At 47.3% G+C, this 23,996-nt stretch overlaps 1 protein-coding gene across 1 annotated transcript in view; it reads left to right on the forward strand.

Moving 5' to 3' along the window:
- DCDC2C (doublecortin domain containing 2C) overlaps nucleotides 1-23,996 on the forward strand; it is a 140,101-nt gene that overhangs the window by 28,965 nt on the left and 87,140 nt on the right. The window contains 2 exon segments of the mRNA XM_074406589.1: nucleotides 5,211-5,339; nucleotides 23,194-23,331. Coding sequence (XP_074262690.1) covers nucleotides 5,211-5,339; nucleotides 23,194-23,331 — 267 coding nt within the window.

A 23,996-nucleotide genomic window follows, 5' to 3' on the forward strand; every position in this document is an offset into this window, starting at 1 on the left:
GCCTGATGGCTGAGGCTGTAAGGGCAGTGGAGTCTTCGACTAATGTGTTGTATTTTTAGTTGACTGTGCAATTTTGCTAGTAAAATGTGATCTTTCATTAGAAATAATAGAGGGGATACCCCAAGTGGGATGGATTACTTCCAGGAAAATGTTGGCAACTGACATCGTGGAGGCATTTTGGCAGCGGAAAAACCTCTAACTGTTTAGAAAACATGCAGATCAGTGTGGGGACATGTTGGGGACGTATTGGCTGCTGGGACTCTGGTAATTGGATAAAGTCTGCTTGTCAGTGAAGGAGGGGGCCAGGGAAAGCTGTTTCCCTTCCTCAGCTCATGTTTAGAATTTTCCCAGGGCTATGTTTCTGGCAGATGATGTGAGGGGCAGCTGCTTGGTCCAGATAAAAGCTAAAGGGTTCAAGCCATTGTTTGTCCAGCATGTGCTGCATTTGGACCTTTCTGGGCTGAGTCAGGTGTAAACCATGTACAGTGACTCTGGCGATAGACCTGGGTGGGGCATGTGGAGCTCCTGTGTTATTTCCTTGGGAGGCATCTTGACGAAGTTGTTTCCTTCATGGGATGGGTCTGTTTAGGTTGCCATAACAAAACACGTGGGACTGGGTAGTTTATAAATAACGGACATTTTTGGCCCACAGTTCTGGAGGCTGAGATGGAGGCGCCAGCGGGTTTGGCGTCTGGCAGGGGATGCTCCCTGCTACACAGAGGTGCCCTCTTGTTGTGTCCCCCCGATAGAGGGGGCAGGCGAGCTCTCTGAGGCCTCTTGTATAAGGGCACTCACCCCAGTCGTGAACCTAAGCCCCTCATGACCGAATCTCCTTTCAAAGGCCTCCCCTCTGAACGCTTTTGCGTTGCGGATTTGGTTTCAACGTGAACTGGGGGATGAGGGGACACGGAATTCAGACCGTAGCGGAGGGCGAATAACCCCACCAGGGGTCCGGGGCCTTGAAGGGCGAGCCAGCGGTATGGGCTCGAGGCCAGGAGACCATGTGTGTTTCTCAAGCAGTGGGGGAAGAGGTCCCAGTTTGGCTTATTAGCCCATTTATTTCCCCAAGTCTCATCTGACTTCTTTATGCCGCAGTTTGCTGGGGTAATAACAGCGCTTCCAGAAGTTCTGCTGTGTGACTCAGGTACTGGCTGCTGCCCTCAGTCCCCCTTTTCCGTGGCACCAACATCACATACTGCCCCAAAGGCATGGCGGCTGGCGGCGTAGATATTTCGCCTTCATTCCTTCTGTCTTCGTGCAAGCCCGAGTGAGAGTGATTCATTCAGCCTCCTTGGCTGACTTAACACATGGCAGAGCTCGATAGCCAAGAGGTGTGTGCTGATCAGTGATGGGATATCCAGCCTGGAACAGCTCATCCTCCCTCCAGAGATAGGAGCCGTAAAGAGTGAGATCTGCTTAGGGCAGAGGGGTTTCTGATGAATTTTACCTATGATGAGATGATCATCTGATGTTAGTGACATGGGTGTCCCATCCATGGTTAATGGATGCAAGTGGCAGGGTTAAGGCTTTGATGGTATAGTATGGTTATGTGAGGGGGGAAAGCAGTAGATTTCATAAGAGGGAATTTTGGCCACAGAGAAATGCTGTATTCTCATTAAGCAGGAGGGTCTGTAAGGTCTGAATGGGATGAGGAATGCGTGTGTCCAATAGGTAACCCAGTTGCAAGTGAGAGGCAGCTGGGACAAGACTGGTGATTGCAGCCCTGGCTCACTGGCAGGGGATATGCCTCAACTCCTGAGCTTGGCAGAAGTGCTCAAAACCCACCTTTTCGTGTGTTGGGAATGAGACTCCAGGACATGATCCTCTCCTTCATTAACAAGGAAGGACAAAGGCAGGAAGGAATTGGGAAGTTCGAGGTGGGGTGAAACTAGAGAGCCCTTCAGGTTCTCAAAAATGTCTTTAGATGGGGGGTTCCTTACTGCTGGGTCCAGGGATGACTCCCTCATCATGGCCTAAAAAGAGGAGGCAATTGGAGAGAAATTGGGTGTCCACATCCTCCAGCATCCCACAAGACCCCACGCCCCCCCCAATTGTCCTTTTGCTTCCAGGAAACGAAAATGTTGAGGATTAGAAACTTGGTCTTTTTTGTTTGTTTGTTTGTTTGTGACCAAGATATCATAGCCCAGATACCAGACACACAGAGAGGATAATTGAACTTGGTGTCTAGCCACTCCATGGCCCGTTTTGCTAATGCCCTAAGGAGGCATTCAGCGCACAGAAGGGAGCTGTTGTAACTTTCAGAACGTAGGAGGAGATCATCCACAAATTGGATTACAGTTGAGTTTCCTGGGAATTTTACTTCCTTCAGATTTGCACTTACAGTGTGTGAGAATTAGGTGGGGGCCTCAGTAGATCCTTGGGGCACAATGGTCCGGGAATATGGTTTAACTTCCCAGGTGAAGGTGATAAGCACGAGGAATTTTCATGACAGCGAATTCTAAAAAAGACAGGGCACTCATCGATGACCGTGAAATACTGGGTGTCAGAAGTGATCACAGCCAGGATAGTGTTAGTGTCGGGCACCAAGAAAAACCTCGGTTTGACAATTTTTTGATCAGTCTCAGATCTTCGATCAGTGGATATGTTTCCATTTGGCTTTTTAGAGGCTGGATTGGGAGTGTGTCACGGACTAGAAATATCTGGCAGTACCTTTCAAGCCCCTCTGGTTTTAAATGATGTTTGGGAATCTTGGGGAGTGGCGTGGATCTATTTCTATCTTTCAGGGTTCTGCATCCAAATACATCTTACATTTGTGGAGTCTGTGATCCACAAAGAAGGAGGTGGCCAGCCTAACAGCTGACGGTGCCCTTGGCTAAATGAGTGCCAGGTGGAGGGAAGCAGAGAACTTAGGCAAGTCAGACACAGTGGCAGGGAACATACACGAGAGGAAAGCAGTCCCTGGGGACACAGTGGATTCTAACACCTTGATTCAGGAGAGGATCCCTTCCTCTGTCCTTTTGAGAAGGCAGGGGTCTAATTGAGCAGATTAACCCAAGCCACCTACGGACGGCTAAACGAAAAGAGCACCCTGCCACACACACCCACTAGGGCTTCAGGAGCTATAAACATTTACGCCTACACACTGCTGTGGGGTCGGGCCCCACAACCTGCCCGTCTGATGCCCCACTAGAGGTTGAGCAGCCAGGCACCGAAGAAGCGAGCCACATGGCCCTCGCACGCCCTGTGATGGGGACAAGGGAACTTTTCCTGTTTGACAACCGCTGTTAACCTTAAGGCACCTTCACTCCTCAGGCTCTTTCTGTAGCCCGCTGTTGTGGGTTTTGTCTACAACATTAATTATATTTGACCCTTTTCCCCCTGTAGATATAAATTCTGCATAAATAATTTTTAATGGCTGTATAGTTTATGGTATGACTGTGGCATCATTTAAGCAGTCATCTATACTTAGACATTTTATATTTTTGGCTTCATACATAATTCCATGAGAAATATCATCACCTGTAAGTCTTTGTCCACTTTTCTGTGGGGTGAATTTCGTGGCATGGGATGACTGGGTCAGTGATTATCGATCCCTTATATTACATTGATCTATTTTGCCAAAGTGTCCTTCAAGAAGACTGTGTGGATTTCCAACTGCATCAGCAGTGGGTTGGTTGCCTCTTTCTCAATACTCAGAATAAAACTGTACATTAAATTTCTTAAAAATTGAGACAAAAATATAACAAGACCTTGTTTAAACATTTGTTACTTTTATTCCTTTTAGTAATCTACATTTAGAAAAACTTTCAGCCTAAACCAAGTAAGAAAACCAGTAGTTGAAAACATTGTAGCAAACCTTTATTGTAATTGTAATAGCACACTGATAAGCGATGCTGTAACTTGCAGAGAACATTTCTGTTTATGACTTCTTGTGGGTGGCATCTTAACTGCGGAAGAAGTTGGACTCTGGGTGGATTGGAAGGCTCTTTTGCCACAAAACCTTAGCAGAGAAAATGGATTCTCTGTATTGTGACAAACATATTAAATTAATATTTATATTTACCTTAAAGTGAGATATTTCTCAAATTCTAAGTTATTTGAATTTAAGGAAAAAGAGCAAAATGGCAGTAACAGTAAATTATAATGTAAAAAATTAACCAGAATCGCAAAGTTGAGCTTCTGTATTGTTACAAGATATCAATGATAACATTTATTATTTTTAGATTTAAACAATACACCTTGTATTTTACGTTATTTTAATGTGAATTACAAGAGTTTGAAACTACTGCCAGTGTCTGATTATGGCTTAGTCTCATGAACACTTCTAACTTGGTATTGGGTTTCGAAAATCTTCTAAGTACTTCCTTTCCTTTAACACACAGGAATAATAAACGGCCCCCCTCCCAAGGTTACATCAAAGCTGCGCTAAAACTCAGGAGTGAAATAAGTGGTTTCTGTTAATTTTTCAAAGGAATGCATATGATTTTCTTTGAGAGATGATCTTGGCTCCAGGGAAAGGGAAAACAGCTACATTCTTTAAGGCGAAATTATCTGCCCGTTTTCCAAATGGACACAATTTTCTTTCATTTTACCTGTCACAGTCGTGGGGGATGTGTTTTTAAACAGTGGAGTCATGTCCTGTTCATCTGGGCATTTTAGACTTTATGAAACGCCCAGATTTTATCAAGCTGCACAGAATGTCACAACTGTGGAGCTGGAGCCTCACAGCCTCACAGCCTGCCCGTCTATATGCCCTCCTGGAGGTTTGAGCAGCGGGGCACTGAAGAATCGAGCCACACCCCATCGCACGCACTCTGAGGGGGACAGGGGACTTTCCCTGTTTCACAGCCACCATTAACCTTAAGGCACCTTCACCATGCTCTTTCTGTAGCCCACTGTTGTGGGTTATGGTTTTTGTCTACGAAACCATGATATATGTGTGTGTGTGTGTATATATATATATATATATCTGTCTACATCACCAGGCTCTGTGACATTCTGTGTGGCTTGATAAGGTCCTCTATAGGGTATGGTATGCAGTATTGGAGGCTGCTTAGTGCATCCTCTGTGTGTGTATATATGTATTTATATATATTTATATATATGGAGGATTTATTATATATATATGTGTGTGTATATATATATATATATATATATATATATATATATATATATATATACTTTGAGTTTTCAGTGTTTTTCCCTTAAACTTAATGTATTAATGGATGCTTTTCTTTTTATTCTTACAGTGTTTTTACAAATGGAAGATTATTTATTCCACCTGCAAAAATTATTATACCCAAATTTAGTCTGTCTGACTGGGATATCGTGCTGGACACGATTGGAGAAAAAGTCTTCCCTCTAGGAGGTGTCCGGAAGTAAGGAGACTCTCACCTGCAGGATGGCGGGGGGTGGCCGCTTGTGTTTCTTCTCTTCTATGAGAGTTTTCTGCCTGGACCTGCAAGGTCTAAAATAATTCACCACAAACTCTTAATTTTAATTCTTCAAGTGGATGGTATTTTCTCAATCTTGGTACCATACTTACTTTTAACCTGTCTCATTAATTTATTGATTCAACAAACCATGGAACATCTGCCATGTGGTAGAGGTAGAGAATATAGCCTTGCAAAAAAGAGTCTTGCTCCCATGAAACCCCTGCTGCCCAATCTGGAGTTAATTTTAGTGTAAGGTGTCAGGAAGGGGTCCAGTTTCTGCTTTCTGCACATGGCTAGCCAGTTTTCCCACCATTTATTAAACAGGGAATCCTTTCCCCATTGCTTGTTTTTGTCAGGTTTGTCAAAGATCAGATGGTTGTAGATGTGTTGTGTTTCCTCAGAGGCCTCTGTTCTGTTCCATTGGTCTATATCTCTGTTTTGGTACCAGTACCATGCTGTTTTGATTACTGTAGCCTTGTAGTATAGTTTGAAGTCCGGTAGTGTGATGCCTCCAGCTTTGTTCTTTTTGCTTAAAATTGACTTGGCTATGTGGGCTCTCTTTTGGTTCCATATGAAGTTTAAGGTGTTTTTTTCCAGTTCTGTGAAGAAGGTCATTGGTAGCTTGATGGGAATAGCGTTGAATTTGTAAATTACTTTGGACAGTATGGCCATTTTCATGATGTTGATTCTTCCTAACCATGAACATGGAATGTTTCTCCATCTGTTTGTGTCCTCTCTTATTTCATTGAGCAGTGGCTTGTAGTTCTCCTTGAAGAGGTCCTTTACGTTCCTTGTTAGTTGAGGGACAGGGGGGTGGGGAGGTGGGAAGAGATAGCATGGGGAGAAATGACAGATACAGGTGAGGGGAAGAAAGGCAGCAAACCACACTATCATGTGTGTACTTATGCAACAATCTTGCATGTTCTTCACATATACCCCAAAACCTAAACTGCAATTAAAAAAAAAAAAGAAACCCCTGCTGATTGGGCCAGCCATTCAAGTTGCTAGAATGCTGCAGTTGTTCGTGTTCTGGCACATGGACTCCTGGCCCTCTGCCTGTTCCCTGTCCTGGATCCAGGAACCAGCTGGGGGTGGAGTTCTTGGGCGTAGAGTTTGGGGAGGGAGAAAGGGAAGCCACGGAGGAGTGTGCAGAGGAGCTGCAGTTGGTCTGGTGGAGCCAGGCCTGTGGGAGCTGGTGTTTGGATTGAGTCTTGGCAGAGATGGGGGGAACTGAATTCCATGGGACAGAAGGGCATGTGGGAAGGAGCTGGTGTGTGTAATGGCTTCTTGCATGGGATTGGGGGTCCGACGTGGAGCAAAATCTCTCCACCGTCCGTGTCTTTGTTATCTCCGGGACATTTCCAACTTCTCGATGCATACTTTGTCATCTGGAAAACTGGAAGTAATAATAATACCTATTTCCAAGGGTCCTAATATTTGTACAGTGCTTAGCGTAACACTCGATGCATAGTAAGCATGAAATGGGGTTTGTGATTATGACTGTGACAGTCGATGAGGCACAAGCAGACAGAGCATGTTGAGGAAGCAAGCCACTGTCATCACAGGAAATTCAGCACTACTGGGAGGGAAGCGGCAGGTCCCATGAGTACCTTACAGACCAGGCAAGGGGCTTGCTGTCTTGCAGCCCCTGGGTCCCACTGGCGTGAAGGAAAGCTCACAGCAGTCATCATGATGATGGATTGAGGGTGAGAGGTGAGAGATGGGTGCTGAGCCAGGTGGCCGTGAAGATCATCTGAGTTGGCCTTGAGCTTTAACCACATTCAGGCTGAAAGTGAAGGGATGGCAAAAATATCCCATGCAAGTGGAAACCAGAAGAGAACAGGGCAGCTGTACTTAAATCAGACAAAATGGACCTCATGTGAAAAGCTGGAGTAAGAGAAAAAGAAGGTCACTGCATTATGTTAAAAGGGTCAGTCCATCAAGAATATACAACAATTATAAATATATATGCAACCATCACTGGAGCACCTAAATACATAATATGCCAGTATTAATAACCAGAACTGAAGGGAGAGGTAGACAGCAATACAATAATAGGAGGCGACTTCAGTACCCCACTTTCAACAACGAATACATCATCCAGACAGAAAGTCAATAAGGAAACCGTGGACTTGAATAACAATAGAAACTCAATGGGCTTAACAGACTTCCGAACATTCTGCCCACCAGCAGCAGAGTACACATTCTTCTCATGTACACAGCTTTCTCCGTTAGGCCACAAACCAAGTCTTAGCAAATGTGAGACTGAAATCATGTCAAGTATTTTTTCTGACCATAATGATACAAAACTAGAAATCAGTAATAGGAGGATAACTGGAAAATTCACAAATATGTGGAAATTTCACAGTGCGCTCCTGAACAACCATTGGGTCAAGGAAGAAATCAAAAGGGAAATAAAGTATCTTGAGACCAACAAAAATGGAAATACATCCTAGAACTTATGGGAGTCAGCAAGAACAGTTCTAAGAGTGAATTTTATAAAGAAAAATGCCCATAATGGCCAGGCGTGGTGGCTCATGTCTATAATCCCAGCACTTTGGGAGACTGAGGTAGGTGGATCACCTGAGGTCAGGAGTTCAAGACCAGCCTGGCCAACATGGTGAAACCTGTCTCTACTAAAAATACAAAAAATTAGCTGAGTGTGGTGGCGGTCGCCTGTAATCCCAGCTGTTCAGGAGGCTGAGGCAGGAGACTCGCTAGAACTGGGGAGGTGGAGGTTGCAGTGAGCCAAGATTGCACCATTGCACTCCAGCCAGCAAAACTCTGCCTCAAAAAAAAAAAATGCTTATATTAAGGAAAAAGAAAGATCTCAAACAACCTAACTTTATACCTCCTAACTTTACATTTTATTAACAGAATGAAAGAAATCATACGATCATCTCAATAGATGCAGAAAAGGCACTGGACAAAATTCAACATCCTGTCACCATCAAAGCTCTCAGACATTAGTATAGAAAGAATGTATCTCAACATAATAAAAGCCAATTTAGACAAGCCTGCAGCTAACATCACACTCAATGGTAAAAAGCTGAAAGCATTTCCTCTAAGGTTAGGAACAAGGAAAAGGTGCCTTACTGGCTGGAAGTCCTAGCAAGGGGAATCAGACAAGAAAAAGAAACAAAGGCGTTCGCATTGGAAAGCAAGAAGTCAAACAATCTGTTTGCAGATATGATTTTATGTATAGAAAACCTGAGACTGCACCAAAAACCTGTTAGAATAAAAGAATTCAGTAATGTTGCAGGACACTAAACCAACATATGGAAATCAGTTGTGTTCCCACATAATTCCAATGAGCTATCTGGAAAAGAAATTAGGAGAACAATCCCATTTACCAAAGCACTAAAAAGAGTAAAATACTTAGGAATAAATTTAACCAAGCAAGTGAAAGCTCACTACACTGAAAACTATAAAACACTGATGAAAGAACTTGAAAAGGAAGACATCCATGTTCATGGATTGGAAGAGTTAGCATTCCTCCAGTATTACACCAGAGCAGCTGCACCAACAAGGGTCCTTTTCTGAGGTGGGGAGTCCTGCAGAGGAGCAGGCGTCGACAGCAAGTTGAAGAATCAACTAACGCATGCCTGTGGGACCCCCGAGGCCTGGGCTGCAGACGGAGCTGGAAGCTGGACGTTTAGACTGGGGATGTGTTAACTCGGTGGCTGGTGGAGCTGTATGTGTGGATGAGGCCCCATGGAGAAGCCAGGTCGGGTGCATCAGCCGCTGGTCATCTTGTGAGAATGTGGGGCCGTTGTGGTCAGATTTTTCACAAGAAGGCAGAAAGGTCAAATCATTTAAAACAAGAACCCTTCTCTACTCAGTTGCTTTTATGCCCCTATTCTGCCCACAGGCAAGGCTTTGGGTATCCTATAAGGGGAGCTTTGTTTTCCTCAGCAGCTCTTCAGCCTCAGGTTCGTGCCCTTGTGGCCCTGATGCTGGACCGGGTTTCCACCTCCATGTGTCCTGCCCGTTGGTGCCTCGTCTGACCACTTGGCACTTGATCTTGCCTTTGCCAAGATGTGATTTTTTTGAATTCTTTTTGCCTTGTTTTCTGTGACATGGACTCCTGGCACTCTTCCTGTTCCCTGTCCTGGATCCGGGAACCAGCTGGGGGTGGAGTTCTTGGGAGCAGAGTTTGGGCTGGGAGAAAGGGAAGCCACGGAGGAGTGGGCAGAGGAGCTGCTGACTCCGGAATGGAGGCAGGGTGTGGGGGTGGGCGCCTGGGGTGGCAGAGCAGCCCGGGAGGGCACAGCCTGGAAGCCTCGGCCAGATCGGCTTCCAGCGAACACCATGGCCGAGGCCGGCGAGATGAGACCTAGAACGTCCTCTCTGACTGCACTTAGCAGGTGGCCACGGGCTCTTTGAGATGGAAGCCAGGTCCTGTGGGTGGGCTTGAGTGGGAGGTAAGAAAGCAGACATTGGAGTGTCGGGACCACGTAGCTGTGAGGGGAGAGAGTGGGGTGATGCAGGAGACCTGGGGTTGCGGCTTGAGGGGTTCAGGGCAAAGACGTGCACTGAACAGGAGGGGCCTGAGCACACCTCCCTCCTGAGGGTGAAGTCCCAGTGGAGGGGAAGAGGGTGAAGGTGGAGGAGGGAGTGGGGCACAGGAGCCAGGCCCTGAGCAGGTGGCAGGTGGTGTGACCTGGAGGATGGGTGGATGTGTAAGCCGTCCAAGGGGGGGAGCCACTCTTCCTTCGAGGCAGGGGTGGAGGTGACAATGGGTGCAGGCACAGAAAGCTTTGAGGTAGGTGGGAAGGAAGGTGGCAAATTAATGCCTAATGGACTCTAAAATGGGAAAAGATCGTGTCTTGCCAATGGACAGAGGAGGATGGGGGCAGTGGGAGGGACATGGAAGGGAGGGTTGCCGAGCAGGGGTGAGGGCCCTGCTGGACCGCACGCTGAAGATTTGTAGCGGAACCAACCCGTAGCTGTGTGTGTTCTCGGGCACTCAGAGCCGGGGATGAGAGAGAAGAAGGCAGATGGGCGGCTGCATGGGGTGAAGGCAGGGAGGGACAGGCAGGCGTGGGGGCTCCTGGCACCGCAGATGGAGTGGTTGCTGGTGTGGATGGGTAGCCAGAGCCAGTTGGGTGGCCTCAGGCCCAGAGTCTAGCTGTTGTAGCAGATTAGAGGAAGGTGAAGTAGGAGAGCCAGGGACCTGGAGGCCACGAGGCTGCAGGGGTGAGGTGGAGACATCCACCTGGGGATGCTTCTGGGCGATAATGAAGTGCGAAGGCCTGCCCTGGGGGGAGCTGAGAAGGCGCAGGGGAGATGAAGATCTTCCAGGGTGAAGAGTGGGAAAACGCCTCGCAGCAGGGAGAGGTAGGAGGAGCCCACCGTGGGCAGCCCTGGTCCCTGATGGTAGATGCTGTGGAGGAAGAGCAGAGGGATTTACAGTTACCAGTTGTGAAACCAGCGATGAAAACTGATGAACACTTTCGAGTAGAGCGTCAACCACTGGGCCGTTTACAGCAGTGGAGCTGTGAGTCATCTTGTAGCAGCGGCGAGGAGCAGGTGGAAGTTAGATGCTTGTGCACAGATCAGTGCCGGGAATACCCCCATTCCCCCAGAATGCAGCTACAAATATTAGCGTATTATTCTCAAAGAAATAAAGCTGTGTGCAGCAGGTAGACCTGAGTATATTTCTGGGAGAAGCTAGAAATGTTAGTGGAAGAAACTGATATTTTTTTTGAGACTTGCTCTGTTGCTGTCCTGGTTGGAGTGCAGTGGCACAATCTCAGCTCACTGCAACCTCCACCTCCCGGGCTTAAGCAATTCTCCTGCCTCAGCCTCCAGAGTAGCTGGGATTACAGGCACCTGCCACTATGCCTGGCTAATTTTTGTATTTTTAGTAGAGATGGGTTTTTGCCATGTTGGCCAGGCTGCTCTTGAACTCCTGACCCCAGGTGATCTGTCTGTCTCGGTGTCCCAAAGTGCTTGGATTACAGGCATGAGACACTGTGCCTGGCCCTGGAATAAATCTTAAGTGTCACATATAGAATGATAGTAGTGAAAGCAGGAGAGAAAATTCTTATATGGTAGAAGTAAGCAAGGGAATAGAATATTTAAAGGGGAAAAAGGACATTAGATCAATAAGCTCATTTATTTTTTTTCCCTGGACTTAAATTAGGTTTTTATGGTTGGGTTTAGAAAAAGTGCAGAGCTTGGAAATGAAAGAAATGCTTAGAAAGTACAAACCCAGCTTTAAGGAGTGATGCGATATGCATGCTGCAGAATTTAAAAAGTCCATGCGTGTGCTGCTGTTGAATGGGAACTGTGGCCGCTGCTTCCCACGCATTTGAGAAATTATTTGTATTTCTCTGTATTCATCATTTTTTAGATAATGCTAATATGATTCAGCTGAGATTTCTATCACACCTTTTCCTTGTGTGGGTTAGAAACGAAACCAGTTCTTTTTTTAGAAGACTCTGTCACCCAGGCTCAGTGTGGTGGCTTGATCACAGGTCACTGCAGCCTTGACCTCCTGGGCTCAGAGGATCCTCTCACTTCAGCCTCCTGAGTAGCCGGGTCTGCAGGTGTAAGTCACCACTCATGGCTATTTTCTTTTTTTTAATAGAGATGAGGTCTTGCCGTGTCGTCCAGGCTAATGATTCTTAGTAGTATTAAAATTCCTTGATTCATTAGATAGTTTGAACTTTTAGCATGATGCATCCAAATAGCCCAGAGAACTACTGAGTGAAATTCTGTGGGTCTTTATGCAAGATGATTGCTGATCTCGGATAGAAAAGGTGCTCATAGTGCCGGGGATGCAGCCGTGAGCAGAGCAGACTCGGCCCTCAGCTCCACTGCAGCCCAGCAGAGAGGAAAGGCGTCAGGTGAGCAGTTACGGTGTGGGGAGTGTGTTCATGAGAGGGAGCACAGCTCTGGGGGAGCCCAGTCTAGGAGACCTCCCAGAAGAGACGCGCGCTCCAAGAACTGGAGGACGCGCAGGAGTTGGGGCAGGAGGGCGCCTTCTCACATCGGCACCCTGCGGGTGTGCCTCACCCTAGGCCAGGCCCTGGCAGGGAAAGCAGAAGTGGATGGGAACCACAGGGCCCACTCTGAGAAAGGAACGATGCTTAGCATGGAGTGGGGGACACGGAGGATGAAAGAGGGCAAGTTGCCTGAGGTCAACAATTCTGAAAATTCCGTCCTTGTCTCCTGCTGGAAGGAAAAGGTGAGCTATGCTTGTGAATTTCTCTGAGACTCTAAATTGGAATGATCTCCACTCTCGGTTTGTAGTTTCCCACTGTTGAGTATATACTCTGCACCAAACACTATTCTGGGAGCTGGGAGGTGGTAAACAAAACATCTGGAAGAACGTATTCTTCGACACTCAGGGCTGCACAGCTTGCTGGGAGACAGATCCGCGGAGGGAAGCAGTTATGTTGCAGTTGGAGGCCGTGCGGGGGCCGGGCAGTGAGACAGCGGAGGACGTCGAGCTCTGCGGGAGTCTCAGAGCAGAGGCCACATGGCTGGGAGTAGGAGGAGGCTTTAAGGAGGCGGCGGATCCTGCGTTCCGGAGAACTGGATAGTGGAAGTAAGGGAGATGTTCTGGGCGGGGGGACTGAGTGGACCACTGTCCCCTCTGAGGCAGGGGCTTCCCGCCTCGGTTTCTGTACAGGGTCCAGTGTCAGTCATGCTGCTCCACATCGTGGGCACAGCTGTCCCTTATGCCCCAGTGTGTTTTGAACGTCAGCATCCATGATTTAGGTGACACTCATTTTGGAGAGACTGTGGTGACCCATGAACTTGAGTTCGCTGATCCTGACTAACCTGATTAGGAAGGAGAGAGGTGCCCACCACAAAGGCAGTGAAAGGTCCGAGGGAGGCATAGTGGGGCATTGCCACTATGCCCCTACAGAGCAGCCTGGCCACCACTGTTTATGGCAGCTGCTTGCCCAGTTGATGTCACTTCTGGCTCAGCACAGCATGTCCTGGTCCAGGAAGTAGCCAAATCCCAGCTTGGGTGCAAGGTGCAGTGTACACGCTGGACACATTGAATGTGGCCTGACCTCACCCATCTTGAAGGAGAAGTGATGTCTTTTGCTTCACAACATACCAACCTTTATTTGCTGATTCAACAAATATTTATTGAGAGCCTGAGGGGTTTCCCTCTAAGCTCTAGGGGATTGGAGTGAGCATGGTTGCCGAGTACCATCTGAGCCAGGAGACCCCCCACCCAGGCGACACTGAAGGTATTTGAGAGGCAGACACCCAGATAGCACAACAGGGTGGATCCATCCGGGGGACCAACAGTCTGAGAGCCTCTGGGGCTGACAGCTCTCCAGGGAGAAGGCCCCGAGCAGATTCTCATCCACGTGTTTGCTCTTAGACAGGTGATTCTTAATACACAGGTGCTCTACATTTACTCATAACTCAAGAATATCCCAAGTAGGCAGCTGTTACCTGCCCACCACTAATTACAAACTAAAAGGTATCCTGCACAGAGGAGCCATGGGGGCAGGGTCAACTTAATGCTTCTCAACATCTTCCCCCTTCTTTGTTTCAACGAAGCTAGGTAGGCAAGCACAGCTCTATCTTGGTGAACCATTTTTTGGAGGATTCTGGATTTGCACATGCAAACTACACAAAGAGAAAATAGATCAATAACATCATCACAACAGCAATCATAGATCCTCCAAGTGGTTTCATCCAGCTTTTCGGGCTGCCAGTCCATCAGCAGCTCCCTCAAGCACCTCGGAGCCCGACTTCCTACTCTTACATTTCTTCCTTAAGGAGTCGGGACCCAGAAATCTTTTGGGAAGTAGGGCAGAGGTCATTCTTCCGTAACTGCATCCTGATGAAAAGGGGCGAGGGTCTTCTGAGTCCCTCCTCCTTGCTTACTGCCTAAAGGCCTTTCCAGATGCTGTTTTATTCTGTTCCGATTATGTTCAGTCTCAGATTTTTTAGAGTTACCAGGGCTAATCTATAACTCTCCTACCACCAAAAGATATGAAGCGGGGTGGTTAACACAGCTCTGAATCTAGAGAGCTTCTACTCTTGTAAACTTCTGATGTGTAAGAATTAGGGCCTGATTCTCTGTATTTTCCTTCCCAGACTTTTACTGGTTTTTGGGTTGTATTTTTCAAGGTTCTTTTTATTCAGCTCTTAATCATCGGCGGTACTGTTTTTGGTCGTTGTCCTGCTAGTTCCCCATCTCTCCAGACAATAGAGTTGTTGATCTCAGTATGTATAAATTCTAAGTAACTGTGGTTCTTTATCTGCCATCTGAATTCTTTGTTACTATAAGAGGACTGATGGGTGCAATCAATGCTAAGTATCCCCTTAGGGGACCAATAATCAATAATTCCATAGGAATTGTTGCACCTCACCTCAGCCTCTATCACAACACAATCTCTCCAGATTAATGTTCTTAACTTAGGGGACCATTCTTTATGGGTATTCAGGTTTTGATGGAGAAAGCATTGTTACTTGATTTCCCAAATTATTACAGAAAACACTAAGGCCAGAGGTCGTTAAAGGAAGAAAACAATATATGCCCAATGTGTGAAACTTTTACTTCTATCCCAACTCCAGAAATACTCACTGTAACCGTGATAACCGTCATCATGATTACCATAACAGGCTGTCCTGCTTTCTTCGGATCGTCCTCCACTATTTGTGAAAGTCTCCCTCCCCGCTTGCCCCCAAGTCAGTGGTGACATTGGTGTGTTCGCCTTATGGGAACGGTACTCCACCTCAATGTTAGTCTCACCATCTCTGCAACTGGGGGATCTGCTGCAAGTCTTTTTTGGTATCTGGCTCATAGTATGACTTAAAAAATTCTGGATGGTTGGCCGGGCGCGGTGGCTTATGCCTGTAATCCCAGCACTTTGAGAGGCCGAGGCAGGTAGATCACAAGGTCAGCAGTTTGAGACCAGCCTGGCCAACGTGGTGAAACCCTGTCTCCAAAAAAAAAAAAAAAAAAAAAAAGCCTGGTTGGTACCCACACTGTTTGTTGATTTGGACCTGTAGAAATACAATAAAATCCTCTCCCCCCAGATTATTGCCCCTTTGCCAATTCTTTGTGAGTGGATCCTGCCACCAGATTAATTGCCTTACAGTTTCTTCCTTGGATTGTTTATTCAGGTGTTGCTCAGTCACTAAATTTTCTAAAGCCTCCAGTTTTTCTTTTTTTGGCGGCCACGGCTCTGTCCATGTGGGTTTGTTTGTCATGTGTTTCAAGGCAATAGGCTCTGGAGGCATAACAATGGCTGCCATCAGAAAGAACATCCTAAGTCCTGGCAAGAGTTTTGTCCTTCCAAAAATTCCTTTGGGCTCTGCAAATTTTCTTCCAATCCCATCCCAGGCACATAGCCCTTATCCTGCATCATTTGGTGGCCTGGGGTGCTCTATGATTGTTCAGGGATTAAAACCTGAGCTCCCCATTGCTGTAACAAATCTCTTCCCCACAAGTCAACAAGGATTTGCATCGTTAACATGCCGCATAGTTCCAAGCTGTCCCTCAGGCCCCTCTCAGGTGAAAAGGCGACTACTTTGGTACACTTCAGAGGCCTGCCAAACTCCAAGCACATAAAACTGAATATTTTCCATGGGCCACGAAAGTGGCCAATGTTGGAAAGAAATAGAAACGTCTGCTCCAGTGCCTACCAGTCCTTTAAATTTCTTTCCTTGTATCATAATCTCACATGTAGGATGTCAGTAATTTGATTTACCCAATATGCTGCTCCGTCTTGTTTGTTTATGCCTCCAAATTCTCCTGTTCTTTTAGTTTCACTTTTTCCTATTTTTTCCATATGGTGTAACTAAAAGCTGTGCTATGACTTCCCCAGGCTCAGGACTCCAACGAACAGAGGACACTACCATGTGAATTTCCCCTATAAAGTCAGCATCAATAACTCCTGTATGAATGGCTGACTCCTTGAGCAGTAAGACTAGATCTCCCTAGAAGTGCAGCGCCACAAACTCCTGTAGATATTCATGCAGTGGCTCTCCTGGTAAGATGCTTACTCTCTGAGAACTGCACAAATCTGCCGCGCTCCCAGCGGTGGCAGGGAATACGCGTTGTGTAAGGGAACAGTTAGGACTGCACAGGCCCCAGTTTGGATCAGGTCCGAGGCGGGCCCCTCAACCCCTCTCCTGAAATCAGATTTCCTTCCTTGTCAAATCTTGAACGACACTGATTTACCCAGTGCTTTCCTGTTCTACATCTGGGACACACTCCAGGCTCAGGACCCTTTTGTTTCAAAGACGGTAAAGGCCTTGTGTTTTTATATAGAAGTTCAGGTTAAATATCGGAATCAGCTGGTAAGTAGTAGTTGCATTTTCTAACAATCCCAGCACAAATGGAGACTCAGGCCCATACTGGCTGATGGCCTGTCCAGACTCCTTCAGCAATTTCAAGAGAAAGGGTTCAAAAGCAACCCGCACTTGCCCCTGCTGACCTAGACGGTGTACAACAACTGGAAACTGCCTTGCCTTTAAATCTCCCTCTTTTCTCGCTTGTTGAATTCTGGCTTGGATAGAACCTGCTACAATAATTCTAGGAGTATGAAAGCCTGAACTGGTTACCGTAGCTCTAGAAATACACATGCCAGCAGAAGCAGAGGTAGAAATATCAGGAGGATCTGGCCGTCTTTCTACAAGATACTGAGGCGGGGCTGACGTGCACACCTTTTCCTCATTTGACTTCTCACCCTTTTGCTCTATAATTTCTCTACGTACTTCACACTCCTCTCCTGAACCTTTTCCTGAATCCGTTTCCTCATTGTCTGTCTGAAACAGCTCCAGGGCAGAACGCACCAAAGCCCGAACTGACCACACCAAGTCAGCCCTGCGTTTGCTTTGTCCCATGTTACCCCAACATGGCCGAGCTACCCCAGCTGCCACCCTGAGAGAATTTTTCAAACATTCTCAGGCTAATTCCAAGCTCCCCCAACTAACCCTGGGAGATTTTTTAAAATGTTCTCAGTCTACTTCTGAGTTCTCCCTAACTCACCTGGGAGTCTCTCCGGGCTCCTCCTGAGCTCCCCAACTTACCCTGGGGATTTTTTCCAATAGTACTCTGGCTACTTTCGGGTTCTCTCTATCTCACCTGGGAGTCTCCGCCTGGGCGCCTTCCTGGCTTCCCCTGACTCACCTAGGAGATTCTTTTCAAGCATTCCTGGGATACCTTCAGCTTCACCTCTTTCTCCATTGCTCAGGCAACCCTTCATCCTAGGTTTGAGTATCCACACTTGGGCTCCACTTAATGAGTACCAGCTTGGTCAGGAGACCCCCACAGAGGTGGCGCTGAAAGTATTGAGAGGGTGACACCCAGATAGAACAGCAGAGTGGATCTATCCGGGGACCAACAGCCTGCCAGCTGAGAGGCTGACAGCTTTTCCAGATCTGCCCAAGCAGATTCTCATCCACGTAGTTATTTGCTCTTGGACAGGTGATTCTTATTACTGCACAGGTGCTCTACATTTACTCAAGAATATCCCAAGTAGGCAGCTGTAACCTACCTACCACTAATTACAAACTAAAAGGTATCCTCCACAGAGGAGCCGTGGGGGCAGCGTCAACTTAATGCTTCTCAACACACGGTCCTCGCAGGGTGGCTGTTGTCTGGTGGAGAGACAACCATTGCACGCTCAGGAGCAGACCCCTGAGGTGTGCCATGCAAGGGGGGGCACAGAGAGGAATGAAGCAGGGCAGGGCCTGGGGCGAGTGATGGGGTTGGTCAGGGTGGGCTTCTCTGAGGAGGCAACATTTGAGAACACATCTGAATGGTACAAAGAAGTAAAACACATCGTGATCTGGGTGGAGATCATCTCCATTAGAGGGACCCTCAGCCGTACAGGCTCTGTGACTGGAAGCCACCAGTGGCAGGGCAGTGCCCAGGGAGGGAGGGTGGGAGCTGCTGATCCCGGAAGTGAAGGCTGGCTTGTAGACCTCGCTGAGAAGCTTGGGTTTCGAGTGTGGTGTGAATCTATTGGCAGGTTCTGAGCATGGAGTGTCATCACCTGACTATGGGGTGGGATGGGGGACTTGCCTGGAGGCGCCTGCAGGTGATCCAGGGGAGGCCACAGTGGCTGGGGCCAAGGCAGGCAGGTTCTGGCTGTGTTTCTGTATGCTATGGGGCTTGCTGCTCAACCTCCTCATGTAGGAGTGAGTGAGTGAGAGATGGGGTGCGGGGGCGGGGGTGGGATTGAGGGGGAGGCAAAGCGGGAGGGGAGAGGAGGAAGAAGGGGAGGAAGACTCCCAGCCTTCTGATCAGAGCAGCTGGGACACTGTCGGTACCATTCCTAAGAAGGGGGAGGTGGGAGGAGGAATGTGTTTTGGGGGAGTTATGAATTAAATTTGGATGCCCCCTGTTTGCAAGGCATATTGGACATCAGAGTGGATGCGCCAGGCTGGATATGTGAGTGTGACGTCAGGGAAGAGGTCAGGTTGGAGAAACGGACACACGATCTGAGTGTCATGGATGTATCAACGGTTGTGGCACTGGGTGGGGTGGAGTTGGTGCTGGAGGAGAGGCCTGAAGACTGAGTCCTGGTAAATAGCCCATCAACCTTGGACATGGTTATCTGTGGACTTGTCGTCTCTCTTCTTCCATATTTTAAGCTCCTTAAAGTTTGGAACCCTGTCTGATACATCTCTGCTTTTTAGCCCCTTAATAGTGGGGGAACTAGCTGAATAACACCTGGGACCCATGGACTTGGAGGCCAGGATTCAGGGTGCCCAATGAGACTGTGCATCCAGAGATTCTGAAACCTTAGCTGAAAATCAGATCTATCTTTTAATTGCTACACGGTCTTGAAAAGGAATCTCATTAAACACAAATTTAAAAATTCCTGTAAGCCAGACTGTACCTTTATTTTGGGAAAACAGCCAAATTGGCTGTTTATTGGTAAAGGATTTAATTTAGAGATATTTACATTTTCTACCATATCCTCAGTCTTTAAGGTTCATTAAAAATCACTTAATAATGGACATTTTTGTAATGTTTTCCAGTTTACAAAACAATTTTGCAAATGGCTCTTTGATTTAGTCCTTACATTTTCTGATACAGATAACAATAGAAATCCCTAGTGTTTAGCATTTTATGGTGCAAAACACTGTTATTTACGTGCATGATCTCAGTTGTCTGTATTCTTTTTCTTCATTTGCATGACACTCGCACTTCAGTAAGAGCTGTGGTTCTCTGGATGTGACGTCCTGGCCCACATTTCTATGTCTGCATAGGTGTCATCTGAACATATCATACAGGCTCACATTTGCACGTGGATGCATATGTCATTTTTCTGTCTGTGACTTCCTTTCTGTCTTATCCCACCAAGGAATTTCTACTTACCCTTCACCCTGGGAGTTGTACCTCTCTTAGAAGAAAATGAGGCTGAGATGAGTTTAGGGAAGTGTCTGAGGGGAATGTGCCTGAGCAGTGTGTTCCTCCAGCGTGTGGGCAGCCAGGTGTCCTGCTGGCCCCGTAGGGTTTAAACCAGTGGCATGGCTCTGTCTCCATTTAGGGGACACCTCTTGAATCCTGCGTGGAGCCAGCCAGAGTCCTGTTCTTTGGTATTTATTTTTCCATCCCTGAATGAAAAGAACACGGCTATCTAAAAGCAAACAAATGAACATAAAGACAGCTAGCTTCATTCCTGCAAGACACCTGCTGCTGGAAGGAAAGCCTGACACACTTTTGGTTTATAAGGAGACATTCAAGTTTAGCTTTTTCAGGCACATTTTTTATAGTTACTTCACTGCTCACAGCTCATTTTCCCTCCCATCTCCCTCCTCCCAAGCCATCAGCTCCACTCCTTGTCTCCCACATTCTGCTCAGCACTCAGAATCCCTGGACCCACACTGGACACTGCACACACCTTCTTGTCTGCCAGTTGTCAAGGTTTGGTGATTCTGGGATGATTGATTTCTGCGTCTTCCCCCTCCCCAGCCAAGAACATAAGCTCATTTTTATGTCCCTTGGTCTCCCCTCAGCAGCTCCTATTGCATGGCTATGATTGAGAATTGGAATTTTGGGCTATGATGAACATGTTTTGTTTGATCTTAGCTTTTTAAAAAATGACAACACAGGCCAGGCGTGGTGGCTCACACCTGTAATCACAGCACTTTGGGAGGCGGATCCCAAGGCCAAGAGATGGAGACCATCTTGGCAAGCATGGTGAAACGCCGTCTCTACTAAAAATAAAAAAATTAGCTGGGCGTGGTGGTGCGGGTGTGGGGCCTGTAGTCCCAGCTACTTTGGAGGCTGAGGCAGGAGAGTTGAACTTGGGAGGTGGAGGTTGCAGTGCGCTGAGATCGTGCCACAGCACTCCAGCCTGGCGACAGAACGAGACTCCGTCTCAAAAAAAAAAAAAAAAAGGATAATACAAATAGGCCTTGTGTTGGTCACCTTTACTTCACATCATTCTCATAGCGACTCCTGGATTCGCTGTCTCTTATTTCACCACGTCTTCTAAAAATGCTCTTGGCGTGGGTCTCTGTGTGGCCAATCTCCCAAGGCCTTGTAAGCCTGAGGACGTTTTTATCTCGTCCCTTCTGTTTACGTGAGGGTCTGGCTGCCTTGAATGTTCTTTTCTTCTAGATTTTGAAAATATCAGTGTCTTTCCCGTCTGTGCTGCTGCTGAAAGGCCCCAGTCAGTCCTGTCCTGCCGGGAGGTACAGCTGGGCCTTCCGCCCCAGTGCCTTTAGGATGCTGTCTGTGACCTCAGGTGTCACACCCAGGTATCTGCCGGCGAGTTTTCCTGTAGTTTCCGTTCTTTGACATCTGTGGACTCTTTCACCTGCAGCTTATTCTCTTTCCTTGATTCCAGGAAATTAATTTTCATGATTTCTCCACGTTTTCTTCTTGCGTTTTTACTATAACTTCCTTCTGGGATTCTTACCGGCGGTGTTGGCACGTCTGCTCACCCTGGTCTCGCTCGTCCTTTGCAGATCCTGTCTCTTCCTCCCTGCCTTCCCCTAAGGGCGTTCCTCAATTTCACCTCCAAACAGCAGCGAGCAGTGCACGTCTATCCTCCGATCCACCCCATCGTGATTTTTTCTTTCCAGGACTTGAGTTTCACCTCAGTACTTCTACTTGCTTCTGTTTTATGGTTTCATTTTCTTGTTCGTCCTGGAAATATCTGCCACCTCTTCGATGGCATTTTTTATATTCACGTGTGAATTCTTGGTCCATCTGTTTCCACCCTTCAGAGCCTTGCTGTTTGGTCCCGGCAGCAGTCGCTGGGAGGACACCTTCTCCTTAGGACCACCGTCGGTGACCCGTTCCCTGGTCAGGCTTCTGCATGTTCCTGATTTACTCCTGGGGATGCTAGTACTGGCTGTCCAAGTCCACCAGAGGGGACTGACCATCCCCGGGCCCTGGCGGAGGAGAACAGAATTCCAAGCTCTGGGTATCCCGTGGAAGCCTCTGCTCCAGCAGGCCGGCTCCCCACGTGCTGCTCCGCCATGTCTCTCCCAGTCTCCTGTCTTGATGCCTCTTGCGTTTTTCTCCGGGTCGTCTCTGCAGCAGCTCTCGGGTCAGGGTCCAGAAGCAGCAGCAGCAGCAGCGTCAGCCAGAAGCTTGTTAGAAATGCCCTGCACAGGCCTCCTCCTAGGCTTCCTGAGCCGGAGTCCTGCGGTGGGTGGGGCCCAGCACTCTGAGGCTGACCTTCAGGGCAGCTCTGATGCCCAGCTCTGCGAGGGATAGGTTCTGTAGATGCTTCCTTTCCATGCCCGCTGCGTTTCTTCTCTTCTGCTCCTACTGTTCCCGCCCTAATTTGTTCCTTCCTCTCAGGCTCTTGCTTCAGCTCTGAGTCTCCTCCCGCAGGGGCAATTCTTCCTCAGTGACGTTCTGGCCACAGCTGCCCGCGCACTAGCGCTAAAACACAGCCTTTATCCACTATTCCTTGGAAGTCTTCACTCTGACGAAATTAATGATAAATGCCCTTCCCCAGAATTCAAGGCCGTTTGGAAACTGCCCCTGTCCTGCTCATTCACAGCTGTGTCTGCGCCTCATCCTCAGTGGCTGTCAGTTCCCCTCCCAACCTGGGTTCCAGCTTTTTGCACAGAATCCTCCTGCCCAGATGGCTTCATCCCATCGGTACATGATGAAATACCACCCACCCTCCTGACCCTGTTTCAAGTTCCTCCACCTTTGTGAAGCCTGCACTGGGGTCAGCCTTCCTTCTCTGGGCCCCCAGCCCTTTGCACTTCACCTGTCAGGTTCAGCTTTTCAGGCTTTTGTGTGCTTCCTGACTCCAGAGAGGCAGAGACTGTCTCATGCATATTTCTACGGAATGCATTGCCTGCCTCATTGTCTTATGCATGTAGAGGCTCAGCATTGAATTAATTGAATCATTTCTTAAATAAACTAGTGAAGGAGTACCTGCCGAAACCGAGTACTGAGTAAAAAGTATTCTAATATTAGTCTTTTGGTACTTATAAAAATGCATATTATTTGCTAATAAATCCTGGTTTGCTTTCAAAGTAGTTATAACAATATGAGCCAATTTGTGGTAATTTTAGTTTTTATTAGTTAAAATTAATTGAACACTAACCAAGAGTGTAACATGTTCTTGAGCGCCTCTGAGCACTTGTATATAATTAAAAATATGCTTTAATTAAAAAAATGTAAAAATGGAAAGCAGGTCTCATCCTGAAAGAGCAGCTCCCATCGGGATTAATTGGCCCATTTGGGTGACCCTTGCTTATGATGAGCGCTCCTTCTCCAGCCGTCCATGTACCAATCACGGTGTCTGCACACATACCCCAAGCCCTGTTGTTACTGATCCTCAAATCTCTATCCCGTTTCTTCTTTCTGTTTTTGCAGATTATTTACAATGGATGGGCATCTTTTGGATAACTCAAATGATTTGCAAGACAATCACTTTTACGTTGCTGCGGGACTGGAGACCTTCAAGTATTTTCCTTACTGGAAGTCTCCGAGGGTGCCCGGCGAGGTCCAACAGTGAGCATGCTTCAAACCCTCCCTTCCTGAGTGCTGGAAACAAATTGCCTTTCCCCTAGTATCTCTCCCAAATAGGTCCAGTTCAGCTATTGGTGATTTTTCAGTAGTGAAATATAATATTCTTATATATGATACAATTTTAGATTTTAAAAATGAAGTGTGGGGAAACTGCTCTTGTGTGATGTCTTCACAAGGACAGCAAGATCTACGCTGGGTCTGCTGCTTTTCTCTGGGAAACCAGGAGTCTTAGAGATCGAGACTTGAAATGTGCAATATAGTTTCAGAGCCGATTCTAGGCACAGTATGCCTGCCCGTGGCACACCCAGCGTGATGCTTGGTTTTCTTGATTTGGCTTGCTTTCCCAGATCTAAAATACAGTCTGGGCCGAGTGTCGCTCTCTCCTGGTGAAAAAAGCCATGATTTTTGTAGTCATTCTGGGCTTGGCTAAGTGGGTGCCCCACTGCATGTGTGTTTAGGGCCATGAAGCAGTGACCAGCACGGAGAGGATGGTCCCGGAGCCCATCTGTGCGATTCTTCATTCTCAGCTGTTCAGCCCTGACTGGTGTGTTTGAAATGCATTTCGAGTAGGACACGACTTGAGGGCTTACTAGGAACCTTCCTGGAGCTAGTTCGTCATCAAGTTTTTAGTGGTTATTATCTCAAGC

Source organism: Saimiri boliviensis, chromosome 1 (genome assembly GCF_048565385.1).
Source record: "Saimiri boliviensis isolate mSaiBol1 chromosome 1, mSaiBol1.pri, whole genome shotgun sequence".
Classification (NCBI taxonomy): Eukaryota; Metazoa; Chordata; class Mammalia; order Primates; family Cebidae; genus Saimiri; species Saimiri boliviensis.